Source organism: Musa acuminata, chromosome BXJ3-6 (genome assembly GCF_036884655.1).
Source record: "Musa acuminata AAA Group cultivar baxijiao chromosome BXJ3-6, Cavendish_Baxijiao_AAA, whole genome shotgun sequence".
Classification (NCBI taxonomy): domain Eukaryota; kingdom Viridiplantae; phylum Streptophyta; class Magnoliopsida; order Zingiberales; family Musaceae; genus Musa; species Musa acuminata.
The window spans coordinates 34,195,880-34,209,410 of record NC_088354.1 but is presented as its reverse complement, the minus strand read 5'-3'; the positions used below and the strand labels follow the sequence as shown (position 1 = coordinate 34,209,410).

At 39.5% G+C, this 13,531-nt stretch overlaps 1 protein-coding gene across 1 annotated transcript; it reads right to left on the bottom strand.

Annotated features, from left to right (window-relative positions):
• Window positions 1-624: 624 nt before the first annotated feature.
• On the bottom strand, window positions 625-6,984 carry LOC103989174 (phosphoenolpyruvate carboxylase 2). Its single transcript, XM_009407962.3, has 10 exons — window positions 6,670-6,984; window positions 5,772-6,163; window positions 5,122-5,206; window positions 4,757-4,979; window positions 4,414-4,517; window positions 4,224-4,311; window positions 3,474-3,628; window positions 2,132-3,130; window positions 1,265-1,651; window positions 625-1,120 (listed from the first exon to the last, which is right to left on the bottom strand). The coding sequence occupies exons 1-10, from the start codon at window positions 6,829-6,831 to the stop codon at window positions 824-826; spliced, it is 2,892 nt and encodes a 963-aa protein (XP_009406237.1). The 5' UTR covers window positions 6,832-6,984; the 3' UTR covers window positions 625-823.
• Window positions 6,985-13,531: the final 6,547 nt, after the last annotated feature.

Sequence of the window (13,531 nt, the reverse complement as noted above, 5' to 3'; positions counted from 1 at the left end):
GAGGGATGGGTACGGTCGTGGAGCTATTTATGGCCACTGGGGATTGACCGTGGGACGGGATTGGAATAGGAAGTGCGCGCGAACGCATAGGCTTCGGATGGGTGGGTGGATGGACGGAGGGAGGGAGCGTGTAGAACCCACACGGATTCGCTGAATCAAATCCCGTGGTGTCGATACGTCTATATACATTCCTATTCATCTTATTCGATGAGCGAAGATGATTACAGATGCGCATCACACATCTGCAAATCGTATGTATTATAATACTTTTTATGTATTAACTATTTGTCAATGATATTTTCATCAGGCGTGATTCATTTCTTCAACGAACACAGTTTTATTCACTTCGTTAATGTACATAACTAAACAATTAAAACATATTTTATCACATAAATTATCAATTTTCTCCTAATGGCTATTAAATTTCTAAAATTACAAATTAAAAAGGATCGAAATGGTATTTTCATTGTCATTTGCTTCTTCAATCGACTTGCATGACTCGAAGAGAATGCCGCTTCTTCGACTAACTTGCGCATGCAAAATATAATTGTCCCTACGATACAACCTCACTGAGAACTCCATAAATGGTATCATCCTGACCAAAAGTGCAAATAGAACTGTAAATACTGGAAACATAAACTTTGCCATCATCTTATTGTAGGAGGCTTATTGCTTGCTAATTATGACAAGTATCAAAGCTGAAATTGTTCCAGTCAATTACGCTAATCTTCAAAAGACTGAAGAAAACAGCAAGACAAAAATCGATCACATTATATGATTGTTTTCTGCAATTCCTTATTGATATGGTACCCGAATGCATAATTTAACCGGTGTTCTGCAGTCCAGCGGCAATGCCCTTCATGGTCAAAATGAGGGTGTCCTCCAATCCAGGGGCGTACTCGCTGCTCGGATTGAGCTTCACTAGTTCTGCAGCTGGCTTGCTGGATTCCACTATCTCCTTGGAGAGATGAGGTCTGACATTAACATGGTAGGAAGGGTCCCTGATCCTCTTCAAAGTGTAAGCTTGGCAGGCATTCAGAGTTGTAATGTAAGCATCACGCAGGCGTAGTCTCTGCTTCAGATATGGATCCCCTTCTAAGAGATCTTTGTGACCAGCAACCTACAAAAAGAGAACCATTGTTGCCAATTGATAACTGGAACAAGTGCTCAAAAAATTGAGCGAATAACATTTCATGTTTTGGATTTGCACTTTTTGTAGTATTAACCCAAATTGGAGTTACAAAAATTGTCGTGAAGAATCTACCTGAAGAAGAAGATGCTTTGTCTCTTCATAGTTGGCTCTGAGTTGCTCCCCAAATTTCCACAAATCTTGGGAAACCAACAGTTTGTCATATAAAGCAGCTATGCCAGGATCTCCCTTAGCAAAGACCATCTCAACCAGATCAATTGTGACCCTAAAAAAGGGCCACTCATTGTACATCTCTTGAAGAGTATGAAGATTCTTGATATCTTTCTGTATAACATGCTTAAATGCTGCACCAAAACCAAGCCACACTGGTAGGTGAAACCGTGTTTGTGTCCACGCAAAAATCCAGGGAATTGCACGTAATGATTCGATGCCCCCACTGGGCTTTCGTTTTGATGGCCTGCTACCAATGTTCATCCTACCATACTCCAGCTCGGGTGTAGCCTGTAAAACATTATGACATTACATATATGAATAGGGGAAGGAACTAAAAACAAGATATGTATTTGTGGATGTTTTGCACATATGATTCGATGCATGTTCAATGAGTCAAGACACATGAAAAATGCAAAAGTTATTTGCTCACCAAAACATGTACAGGGATGTTAATCTAAAATCTTTTGAACGGCACACAGCTATTTTTTGAATTTCCATAATGTTCATCAAATCTAAGTATGTTATACACCAAAAGAACCACTTATGATCGTTCGTGTTTGTCGAAGATTTTGATGTTATCATGCTCAGCAGCTTAGTTCTCTCTATGGGGCTCCCATAGCTAAATTTAAATTGATAGATTTCTCATAGTTATCCAAGTATCAAAACCACTAACACAATGGTCACCTTCAATGATGTACAACACATGCTAACAACAGGCTCAATGAACTATTTTAAGGTATGCTATCATTAAAGTGATCGATTACTTACCAGGCGGAAATATTCGACAAAACGTGGTTCCTGGAAGACAATGGATCGATATTCCTTGGTAGCCACAACAGCCATTTCATCCATCAATGCACGCCATTCTGGCTTTGGGGAAATAGGGGGGTGCATTCCATGTTCAAGAGTAGCAGCTGTGAAACGTTGGAGTGTCCGGAAGCACAAATGCTCTTCGCCAAAAGATTGCTCAATGACTTCTCCTTGAACTGTAACTCGAAGAGATCCATGGATCGTGTCTGGTGGCTGAGATAGTATAGCAAGATGAGTAGGACCACCACCTCTTCCGACAGTTCCCCCTCGCCCATGAAACATCGTCAATTTCACTCCATAATCCTTCGCAACCTTTATGAGCTCCTCTTGAGCTTTATATAACTGCCAAGCTGCAGAAAATCGGCCAGCATCCTTCCCTGAATCCGAATATCCAATCATGACTTCCTGCTTCCCATTAATCCTGTTCCTGTACCATTCTATCGAGAAAAGTCGGGATAAAGCTGCAGGGGCAGCCTCCAGATCTGCAAGTTTTTCAAACAAAGGGACTACTCTCAATGGCTCTTTCACATGGCACTCACGCTGCAACAACTCAACAGCCAAAACATCTGAAGGAGCAGTAGCCATTGATATGATGTAAGCCCCAAAGTTGTCAGAAGGAAGTTCTGCTATGACATGGAAAGTATCCAAAACATCAGCAACTTCATCTGTCTTGGGTAGGTCAGGACCAAACAAAGGGCGTTTTCCATTAAGTTCAGACAACAGCCATTCCTGGCGTTGCTTCTCAGGCCAGTCACGGTAGGATCCAATTCCCAGATGTTTGGTAATAGCATCAACGACATCAGTATGCCTGTCAGATTCTTGCCTAATATCAAGTCTGACAAGCGACAGGCCAAAGGTTGACACTTGGCGCAAAAAGTCAAGAAGGCTTCCATCAGCAATCGGTCTATCACCAGAGTCACAGAGTGATCGGTAGCAGAGTTCAAGAGGCTCCAAAAACTGCAGGAAGACCAATGCAAAATTTAAAACAGAACAGCAAATTGAAAGGAATCAAACACCAAACTGAACACATTGGCAAGTACTTTGGCTATTAATTTCTCGGCTGTACAAATGTGTGACACAACAGTTCTTCAAAAAGTATGTGATACGAAAGAACACTCATTAAGCATAGCGTAAATGCAGTAATACATAACTCCTTTCAGCCATTCAGACTATTTGTTATCCACCACGTATGTGGAACACCACCTACCCAGATAGATGCAGCTCTAGATACATTTTGGAAGCTAGAATTACTGGTACAACTCTATTTTAGCTACCATTAAATACAAATACAACATGGTACCTGTTCAATATTCGTGAAAGTTGCTTCTTCAGGGATGTCAGAATATCCATTTGAAAGTAAATGGCGTGAGCGCTCACGTGTGTTGTATAATTTATCTCTCACATCACTGAGAATAACACGATATGGCTCATTTGGAGGTACTTGCTTCCAGAACTCTGTCACAAAAAAAAAGAGTAATGCATACATTAACGTCCATAATGATGTTACATTCATCAAGACACTTGTTCTAATATAGTACATAACAGATAAGATCAATGTACAGGATCAAGGAAAGAAATGTCAATGGACTTTACAACCACTAAGAACAGCAAAGCAATGCAACAGTTTGTCATTTTACCACCAAATGTGCAGCATAATTACACATACTACTACAAACGAAAACCAGCCTTTCAGTAAGATACAATAACAACAGCAGACAATTTGTCTGACACACAGGCATAGGAGAACAAAGAGAACAAGATCTCTGGCAGATGGCGAAGGAATCCAGGAGAAGTCTTTGGCAGGGAGATCAAGGACACCACACTCGAAACAAAATTCCCAGGCTAAATAGTCTTAAGCAGATACATGAATTTTAATGCCTTTCAAGTGTTTGAATTGTCCTAACAAAAATGAGAATATCGAGATGCACTGAAGTATACAAACTAAATGTCAAGCAAAATAAGCTAAGAACATGGCTGCAAGGAAATACAAACTATGCTTGTAAAAATCATATGACTAACATAAAACAAAGTGAATATATCTTTCTAGTACCTATATAGTGTTTTGCATCTTTTTTGGAGGAACGGTCTAGTACATCTGCTCGTATCCGGAGTTCAGCATTGCAGCGCCACATAGACAGCTATAAGAAAAATACCAACCAACAATATATGTCATAAATATCTTGCACTCGGAAAAGATCAAAGGAAGTTTCAGATATCCCACAACAAGAAAGTTTTAGTACCTCGAACATCAGATCCTCGATCTGTGAGTAGTACAAGTTTGCAGCCATCATTCTAGCCAACAAACATACATCTCTAGTTACTTCTGGAGTAACTCTAGGATTGCCTATATGCATAAAAAAAAATTTGTAAGGACAACAAATACGTAGCATACAGCATAAATTCATCGATTATTTTCTAGATGTGTGCAAAAAATATGTTAATTTGACTACTGATTCTGAATTATCTCACACTCAAGAGAAGTATCCCTTTCTCCTGACATAATTATGTACAAAACTTAGTCTTAGACAAGTAATCATAAGCCAAATGTAGGACTCGTCTAGAAATCAGGGAGATGAATCATACCGTCACGATCCCCACCCATCCAAGAAGAAAACTGAATAAGAGGGGCATTATAAGGCACACGTTCATTTATCCCAATGTTCTTCAGTGCTGTATCAACACGACGTAAGAATTTAGGGACACCCTTCCATATAGTTTCATGGAAATAGCTCATCCCAGCCCGCATTTCATCTTGAGGAGTTGGAGGAGTTCTTCGGATTTCATCAGTTCTGAAGGCAGCTTGAATCTACATAAAATATCAAACCAATCAATAAGAAGAAGTGTGAATACATAAGAGGACTTAAAGGGGCTTGATACTAGAATGTAGCTTCAGGCTCAAGGAAAATTTACAAGGACCTACTGATTAAGTGCATGTTAAAAATAATTACCTCTCTCTGAAGCGACTCATCAAGCTCCTGCTTGTCGTCAGGAGTAATATCTTTGGCATACAACTGAGTCAAACAATTCCTTATCCTGAACCAAACATCCAGCACATGTAAGAAACCAGGTATCGTATGTTTAGAATATGCTGACTCCTTATCATACAACTTCCCTTCATTGGTACACAAGTAGGATACAGTGAATGGTACAAGGAGGCATTTCTAACACTTCCAAAGATACATCGGTCATATCTCTGCATCTTAGATGCATTGTGAAGATTAAAACATGAGTATGGTATACTTGCAGATAAATTTGTTGAGTAAAAACTTCTTGGATACTAGAAATTTACACATGCTGGACGATTAAAACAAATGTTGTCCAGTTATAACTGCAATAGAATGTTTAAAAAAGAAACAAACTATGCCAGAAAATTTCGCGCCGTTGATGAAGCTAAGATATCATCATGAGATGTACAAGAATAGGTTGATATAAGAAAATAGTACAAAAAAGAAAATGTTAAGACATCATTTTCAGATGTTTCAACCAACAATGGGCTAGGTCAAGCGATGCTGCCATGCCGGCTAATTGAACATGAGTTCAAAAGTGTATCTTCAAAAAGCATTTTGGCAAATAGGTTACTGTCAATAATTTAACAAACCTTCCATGCTTCTGAAGCAAGGATCTTCTGACTGACTGAGTTGGATGTGCAGTGAAAACAAGATCAATTGTCTGGTTCTTCAGAGCATCAAAAACTTCTTCTTTGGACTTCTTCAGCTGTGTAACAAGACGCTTAAGTGTTTCTTCTATGTCCGATTCAGTAATTGCAGAATTTTCATCAGCAAAATCTCCTTTTTTTAGCTTGATCCGTCTTCGATAGGCAATCTGCACCTCCTCAGCCAAGTTGGCCAAGTTAAGCATGTGTGAGAATGACTTGGAGACCACGATTGTGTCACCTGGATCCAAACTAGTCAGAACATTCCCCAGTTCCTCTAGCTTCTCAGGTTCATGATTGCCTTCATATTCAGCAGATAGCTCATATAATTCTTGAACCTAACATTGTAAACACAGCCCACAATAAATCAACTAGCTCTATCAGGATTCAAGAAAGACAATATCAAATGATCAGATCAAAGAGTGAAATTGAAAGAAAACAAATGTCTAGAAAAAAGTATAAAAAATCACGTAAAACGCTTCATTTTCGTGCTAATAATTACTTAAAGAGTCACGATGATGTCATCGGAATTGGCATTAGCATTTTCCCGACACCAGTCAGACAAATCTTAGATCAGTCTATACAAGATAGTATAAGTCGTTAAATTCAAATACAAAATCATTCAATACCTAGAATGACATCTCCACAACCATTTAGCGGAGACTGAAACAATGAACGAGATCCAATTCTTTACCAAGTATTAGTCATCACCCACTTCAACCGACCAATAGATCAGATCTTTGAAAATCCAATTTATTTATAATTTTTCAACCTCACGCAATAGAAAGTGCCATGAAAATCATAATCATAAAAAAGATAAGGTACGAGAACAGAGTTCGAATACCGTTTCTCTGATCTCCTCGCCGTGGAGATCCTGAAGGATGTCGAGGAACCGATCCAAGAGGAGGGCATCATACTCGATCAGCTTGTCGTCCTCGGATACCTTCCCGGGGGCAAGAAGCCTCATGTGGGCATCAATGGATGCCATCTTTTCCAAGCGAGACATTTCCACTACCGATCTACCAAAACCCCTTCTCCCTCTGAGTCAAAATATATATGAATAGATTTATAGATGATCTCTAAACCAACAAGGCGAGGAGTACGAGAAAGCCGCCTCCAAGCCCCAGATCACTTCTCTAGATGAGGAGCGAGAAGCCCGTGAAGGAAGAGAGAGAGGGAACGGGAAAAGGAAGCTGACGGCAGTATACTGGGGCGTTGGGGGTGGGGGGTGGGGTTGTATTTATAGAGAGCAACCACTTATTTCCTTTTTTTTTCTCCTTTGGCATCTTTCCACGGGCAAACCCTACGCGCGTCCTTTACGAGGTGATCGGGACCCAGATGCCACTTCCAAGCTCGGTGCGGTAGGGAAAGAGTCTCGATACTTGGCCCCGTTCAAGGTTCACCGGGTTGGCACGATTATGTCGGAATCATAGAGACGCCCGGCAAGCAACACGACACTAACAACTACTTTGGGTGGAAACACGATTCCTGTTGTGTGGTGGGGCCGGCGGATTCCATACACGGAGCATGGAGGCAGGTGGCATGAACTGATGGGGTGAGGGGGAGGGGGAATATGCCATGGAAGATGCCGTTTCCCCAACGTGGGCATCCCTTTCGGCCACGGCGTCATTTGGTACGCACTGACGTACGTTTCCCGGCTTATGGGAATGGAAGACGTCGTGGGCCCCAGAAGCGACAGATACACGTTGACAGGCCCCATGTGCCGATTACTTATTTTGGGCAAGTGAAACGAGTATAAAAAGAGTACGGCACCAAGTCGGGCCCACTATGGTTGACCATTGGATGTGACTGTGTGGCCCGCATACATGTCTAAGCAAGACGGAAAAAAAGCCCAGTTTATTTTCTTTCAGAGATTAAAAATATATTTATTTATTTTTATGGGTTAAAAAATATATTTAGTGTATGAGATTTATAATATGTATTATTTATTGTTGGGAAGTGAAGGTTTCGAAGCCAAAAAAAATTCTCAAAAACCAATAACCAAATAATAAATTAAAATTTTACTTATTGATAAAGAATATATTTTTATATGTCATTCGAAGTTTAGGTCTACTGTAATCGTACGTAATGCTTTGACCATTTGAATGGTTTTTTATAGATTTTTTATTATCACTGTGATAATTTAGTTCGTACAAGACTACAAAGTTTCTTGATGTATGCTAACCACCATGAATGGAGTGGTCGTGTATGCTGATGGTGGATAGCATGCGCTCCTATCATTCATATCGGACTATGATAAGCTCTCATAACGTTTAATTATTTATTGCTAAGCTATCATTAACGCATGATGACGACATTCTATTCATGTTTGATTTTTTTTTTTCTTTTGGGTAAGATTAGAATATGTTATGAAAAAATATCGTTGGTATCCTAATCAGTCCGATATGATTTGGACTCGTATATGTAGAATTATTCGAGGTGCCTCTGAAATGAAAACGTCGAGCTCTCAAGGTGTCACCTACATTAAGACTGAGATAAAAAAAGGTTTCTTGACTCGATCACTTCGATGTCCAAGTTAGTAATGTGATATACATGAGTATAGATATGAGTTATTAAAAAAATGATTTTTCTTTTCCCTTATATTGAAGATGAACTTTAATACATAGTCGGATAAAATATTTTATAAAATATTTTACAATGAGGCAGCCTTTAATTGCCTCTAACAATCTTCCCTTAATCTTTTATCCATGAGGGCAATAGCTTGTAATCACTTATCTTGAGCCCTTGTACATGTGGCAAATAAGCGGAAGGTGGCCTATGTCTTCTCATTCTATTTTGAACACCACATGAAAACCATGTATCGGGTGAAGACTAGCTAACGATGCTCTCTTTATCATTTGCCTCTCTCCAAGGCAGGGGCTCTTATAAGAGAAATCTGAAGTGCGACGTTTAATTTATCCGATACATTAAGCTCATGTCTTTTTTATTGATTCTCCGACTCTATGCATTAGACAAACACTAATATGATCGAGGGGCACCTCGAGTGCACCTTGAATCGATGACTTTTGTCCCTCGGTAAGGGGTCACTCCTTGCTAATAGGCCCTCCTCAATAGTATATCAACCTTTGCTAAGATGAACTCGGCCCTCCTTCAGGATGGTCAACAATGATGGAGTCAATTTCCTAACCTTCGTGGCTCGATGATATAAAAAATGGAGGGTTGGGTGCATAATCTCTATGTTTCGAATAGAAAATGGGGTCAAATTTCTCAACCTCTATGTCTCGGGTTAAGGTAGGGGAGGGGGGTCGAGTCTCCTGACCTCCTAGCTCAGTATGGACTGCAAGCGAGGGGTGCAATTACTGTTAGCAATGGTTCATTACCAACTAGCCCCTCCCATCATTGAGAGACCAACCTCAAGTAGAGGGGAGGTCATTTCTTCCTAATCAGGTTGGGTTTAATCATGTTTCCCAACCATCATACCTCAAGCGAAGGGGTGGGTTAGATTTTCTAATCTCCATAATTTAGTGAGGACTACAAGCGAGGGGTGCAAGCATTACTGGCGGCTATCCATTACCGACCTACCCCACTTTTTCTGCTTGCCATCGAGGTAGGCTGTGAGAGGAGCCGAGGCGAGTTGTAGGTATTGCGAAAGTAGGCACTTCCCCTGTTCATCCTTGAGGGACCCATGTGGGATGTTGTGAAGCTCCTTATCATTGACCTGCTCCTCTTCTTCTATGTCGTCAAGGTGGGCTATGAGAGGAGTCGAAATAAGCTGCATGTAGTGTTAAGGTGGGCTCCTCTGCTCGTCCCCGAGGGACCCACATTAGGCAACAGATCTATAATGAGGATCATGCAAAGCTCCTCATAGCCAACCTACCCTTCCATCACCAAGGAACCCACGTCGGGCAAAGGGGGGTTGTTCGAAGCTCCCTTAACGAGTGCTAATCTTGGTGGCAATTGAGCCGAGGGCCATAATTGAGTTGATGGCATTGCCTATTAGGCTAACGTAGACAAAAGCGGAGCGATGATCTATATCATGCATATTAGTTTTTGTACTTGTGAGTGAGATTTAGGAACACCTCGACGGGGGACGATCATGTGGCTCGAGGTCATCCCTAGGGATGAGAGACTCGGGTCGTTGAATAGACATGATACAAGTCATGTCTGCATCGAGGTGAATGCACTCATGTGCGGACAGGGTGGTTGCTATCTCCCTTAGGTGAAAGTATTATGGGTCGGGGGCAATGCCTCTTCACTCGAGCATTCATTAAGATGGTTGATAGGCGATCATTCCTATGACATCTAACCCTTCCTCTAGAGCTAAAAATATTATAAAAAAATTATTAACATCCTAGTCAGCCTAATATAGTCTAGACGCATGTGCAAAAGATTGTTCGAGATGAAAACACTAAACTCCTAAGATGTCACAAAAACCGAGGTCGAGAGGTTTCCCGACCTGATCTATCTGACTCTCAAGTTAGTAACTCGAGATGAATATTTTCTTTTACTCCATCGAACAAAAATTGTCAAACTTATTCTTCTCTTTGGATCATGAATCCAATGCAGATGATAAGATTAAGTTTGATCATAAATTTGATTTGATAAAATTGATTCTATTTGACTTGTTTTTCGAGTGTTATATAAGAAAAAAAATTTGATCGTCAATTTAATTTAGTCAAATTTGGTTTAAACATAAGAGGCCATTGAGTATTCTGACCTTAAACGAGGAACTTAGGTAAGGAAAAAACTTTTCTAAAAGTTAAAAAATATTTATTTATTATGGTCTCTTCTCGCCGTTTTGTTCATGGTCAAAGATGTCTGTATTTAATATCTTGCTTTATGTAGAAGGTTATGTCAAGGGTTTACCCTCCAACAATCAAGTTAATATGCGTTTGTAAAGCTTACATATGTTCGTCTATTCAGTTTTAAGAAAAATATATCTAAAAAGATTGATCTATATTACTTCATTCTTATACATATTAATTTAATAAGAAAATATATCACATTCATTGATATGGCATATATGATAGATGCTTTAATTTTTAACATTTTAGTTCTTTCAACAAATTATTTTAATATTTTTCTGTCATGCTTAATATCATACGTGTTAAAAAAAATATCGTTGACGTCCTTATCAACCCAATATGGCTCTAATCTGTATGCATAGAGTCGTCTAAGGTAGACAGCGTCTTCTCTCGAGATATTACTTATACGAAGATTGAAGTAGGGAGAGGTTTCTTGAGTCGATCCCTTTGACGCTTAAGTTAGTCCAGGGGTCAACTTTTGTGAGTCTATGTTCTCGATTGCAATGCCCCCTACCTGAGGGTGTATATTTAAACATAACATTGGAGTAATGAAATATTTCTACGAAGATTTCACAGGGGAGACGATTTGTAATAATCCCGATCTACCCCTTAGATTCCCATGAATATTCTCGTATGTATCTTATAATCATCCTAAATTATCCTTTAAATTCCTATCCGCATGGGCAAGCGGATAACAGATTGTCGTATTTTTTTGTACTCACGGATCTTATGTGACGCTTGTGTAGCAAGCGATGAATGATTGATTATGTATTCCCTATCAATTCGTGAAGTACTATAGATATTGATAATTTAATATTAGAAAAAAATTAATTGGCTTGACTAATTGGTTGGACATAGCAATCCTAAAAATATCATGGCGACGATATGGATGAAAATGTGGTCAAACTTTGACTGCATCCCGTACCATCAATTTCCAGCCCAAAAAAAAAGAAAAAAAGACAAAGAAAAGGAACCATAACATTATAAAAAATTCTCACTGGATATCACTTCAAAACGTGTTTCCAACTATCAGATTCTTTGCAGTCACGATAGGATATCAGAAAGCAGTGCAGTTCTTATCAAATAAGTCAACTCAGCTTTAGCTTCGGTGTGTCGGCAAAGTTACGTATCCACCACCACAGGAAGAATAAGTGCGTCTTAAAATGAAAGCTAGCCAGCAGCCTCTTGTGACCTTTAAACTGCAAGCAAGCAAGCAAGCAAGCAGGCAGGCAAGTTTGACGAAGCACCCTCAGATACGTATAGAAAATTCTTGGAACATGACACCGAGCAAGACAACCACCAATTGCACTTGTCGTACGTGAAGATAAGTCGAGAGAGAATTGCGTGCTCGTGTCAAAAACCATTGTGTGGTTATTCAATCTTCTTTCGTTTTCATTTTCCTGACATCGACAGAACACAGTCAGACATTATTAGGCTTACCTTCTGATAATACATTTGATGTCAGTAGTGACAGCGATTTATGCATCTGCTTGTGAGTGTTTATTTGCTGCTAAGGATACAGAAGCCGGTCCAATCATTCATGACTCGTGCCACTCTGCGTTGCATGCATGTCATCTGTAGGACTTGTTTATTAGAGTCACAAGGACAGCCTGTAGTAGGTCAGAAATCTATAATACTTGTCATTCATCTGCATCTGGACCTCTTGTTTCTTGGAATCTAGAAAGTGACTCCATCAAACAAACTTACTTTACTAAGTGTTTGCTTCTTTTTCTTGGAATCTTATATTCCAATTTATATGCACCCTTCGAATGCATTTCCACTCCCTCCGGTGGACTGCCCACCTTCCTACGATGTGACCATTTCAGGGAAAGGTGGGAGACGTACTTTTCTTTCTAATCACTTTCCCGAAGTGTCCGGCAGGACACGTGGTCTCAATTATTGGACATCACCTCCCATCACGTGCCTTGTGTTATACGTAGAGATGACTTTTCGCAGTCCTTTATTCATATTCGACAACTAAATGCATGATAGCGGCACGTGTGCTAAGTAAGGGGTCTGCGACGTGTGGCACACGTGTTTGACCTAACAGCGAGCTGTGCGCGTGATTGGTCCAAAACGTTGTCGAAGTGGTGCACACGTGTTCGATCTGATGACTTTCTCGAGTGCCAAGCCAAAACATTGGATCTCACAGATTCATCACCATATTTATCTGAACGACAAGCATGTTGGCCTCCTAATCTGATGGTGCATCAGATGGGTTGTGTTCAGAATCAATCAAGATTTACTTATCCCGATGAAAATCTTATAAAATACTACTATCTTGAAGATATATTTAACAAAATCATTTCAATGACTCAATCAAATACAAAAGTGTCCAATGAAGAAAAATCCCTAAGAACATACATAGCAAAATATTTGAAACTACGATTATATGGATTATTAATGAGTCATTAGATCATGTGTCAAACCATCATAACAAAAAGTCACTGATCTTTATTGAGAATATACCATCCATGAGAACTCCTTTCTACAGAAATGAACAAATATGTCATTGATCTTTCATTTTTTTTACATGATGCATGTAAAATCAAAGAAACAAACTATATCAAACCAAACCAGATGGATCTGATGTTGCTCCACCATTTCTTCTCGGCGGAGTCGGAGGAGGAGGAGAAGGAAGAAGAGAGAAAGAAGAAAGGGGAAGGAAAGAGGAGGAGAACAAGGAGAAAAGGAAGAAGAACTAATACGAATGGGTTTTATTTTTCAAAAAAAATAATTAAAATAAAAAGATAAAACTGAGATTTACAAGAAAAATAGACCCTAAGTGAATTCTAAGAACGTCATCTGATAAAAATAAATTAGTGAAAAATTTATAAGTAAATTATCCAATAATATATACTCACATAAAAAAAAAAAAAACCATACCAGCACTCGTGGTCTTGACAGATGCAATGCAAACTGTGCATCTGCTTCTGCCTC